The sequence below is a fragment of the Bison bison genome, unplaced genomic scaffold (assembly GCF_000754665.1).
Source record: "Bison bison bison isolate TAMUID 2011002044 unplaced genomic scaffold, Bison_UMD1.0 scf7180017864037, whole genome shotgun sequence".
Classification (NCBI taxonomy): domain Eukaryota; kingdom Metazoa; phylum Chordata; class Mammalia; order Artiodactyla; family Bovidae; genus Bison; species Bison bison.
The window spans coordinates 6585113-6586686 of NW_011494609.1; the positions used below are offsets into that span (position 1 = coordinate 6585113).

At 57.4% G+C, this 1574-nt stretch overlaps 1 protein-coding gene across 1 annotated transcript in view; it reads left to right on the plus strand.

Moving 5' to 3' along the window:
- ITGB2 (integrin, beta 2 (complement component 3 receptor 3 and 4 subunit)) overlaps positions 1-1574 on the plus strand; it is a 29868-nt gene that overhangs the window by 17510 nt on the left and 10784 nt on the right. The window contains exons 4-5 of the mRNA XM_010834881.1: positions 124-304; positions 1284-1454. Coding sequence (XP_010833183.1) covers positions 124-304; positions 1284-1454 — 352 coding nt within the window. The remainder of the gene's footprint in view (positions 1-123; positions 305-1283; positions 1455-1574) is intronic.

The window sequence follows — 1574 nt, forward strand, 5'->3', positions numbered from 1 at the left end:
GCCCCGCCCCCCAGGGACCTCTTCCTGAACAGTGGAGCAGATGAGGGGGTCAGCCTGGCACAGCACCCACAGCATGGGCTCCCATATTTCCTCTGTGCTACCCCTGACCCCTGCCTTCCCCAGAACTTCACAGGGCAAGGGGAGCCCGACTCCATTCGCTGTGACACACGAGCGGAGCTGCTGTCAAAGGGCTGCCCAGCTGATGACATCATGGAACCCAAGAGCCTCGCTGAGACCCTGGACAGCCAGGCGGGCAGTCGGAAGCAGCTGTCCCCACAGGAAGTGACGCTCTACCTGAGACCAGGTAGGCTTGGCTGGCTAGGGGTGGGCCGGCCCTAATGGCGCATGTATCCATGTGTCCCTGCCCCAGGAGGATGTCCCCAACGCCCCATCTGCAGCTGGTGCCTAGTCTCGCTTTTAGCGCTGAGTTCTGCGTCCTAAAAAAAAGGGAGAATAAACCATCTGGAAAACACTCCTTATCCCTCTCTCAGAAGATGAGGTATTTTTTGGCTGAGTGAAGGCTCTGATAAGGCCTGTAAACTAGGAACCCAAGTAAACCTTTGAATCAATGTTGCCCACCTGACTTAACCACAGACCCAGGTATAGGACACAGCTCTCTGTTAGCACTCCAAGAAACATCCTTCAGGAAGGTGGCTTGGTGGAACAGCAGGGGGTTATGGTGGACGGCCCTGGGCAGGGCTGGGGTAGCCACATGGGGGAGCTGATGCTGGAAGGTGGGCTGGCAGAGGGGACTTGATGGTCATGACTTTGTCGAGCACCAGGCATCTACCTGAGAGCTGGGGACACAGGCTATTTGTATTGACAAGGAAAGAAGTCGTTACAAGTGCAGGTGGTGATTAAGATGACGAGGAGCAGAAACTAGGGCAGCTGGGATTGAGGAAGTGGGGGGGGGTGTCCCCAGGATGGCTAGGGAGCCCTTTTGGGCCCTGGCAGGTTTGCTTAGCAGCTGGTGGTAGAGAAGGCCTTACCAGGGAGACCCAGAGAGATCCAGGTAGAACTGAATCTCAACAGTGCTGGATAAACAATGACCACTTCTTATATCTTCTTGTATCCAGCACATCTTGTATCCAGATGGTCTTCTATGTCAGAACGTGTGCTTTGCCTGAAATCGGAATCTGAATAGGCGTCCTGCATCCTATCCACCAGCCTCAGAGAATGGGGGAGTCCTGAGGGTTCTGAGGCCTGCAGAGGCATCAGTGCCCCCGAACCCCCTCACCCCCAGACCAGGTGGTACACCCTGACTCTCTCCCAAATCCTGGCAGGTCAGGCAGCTGCGTTCAGCGTGACCTTCCAGAGGGCCAAGGGCTACCCCATTGACCTGTACTACCTGATGGACCTCTCCTACTCCATGGTGGATGACCTCGTCAATGTCAAGAAGCTGGGGGGTGACCTGCTCCGGGCCCTCAATGGCATCACCGAGTCGGGCCGCATTGGTGAGGCAGCTACTCCATCTTCCCCTGAAACCCCAAGCCCCGGTCCCAGGCACCTCTGCACCCCAAGGGCAGGGCGCCAGGCCCCTCCCCACGTGCCGGGCCTTCCTACCCCGCTCTGGT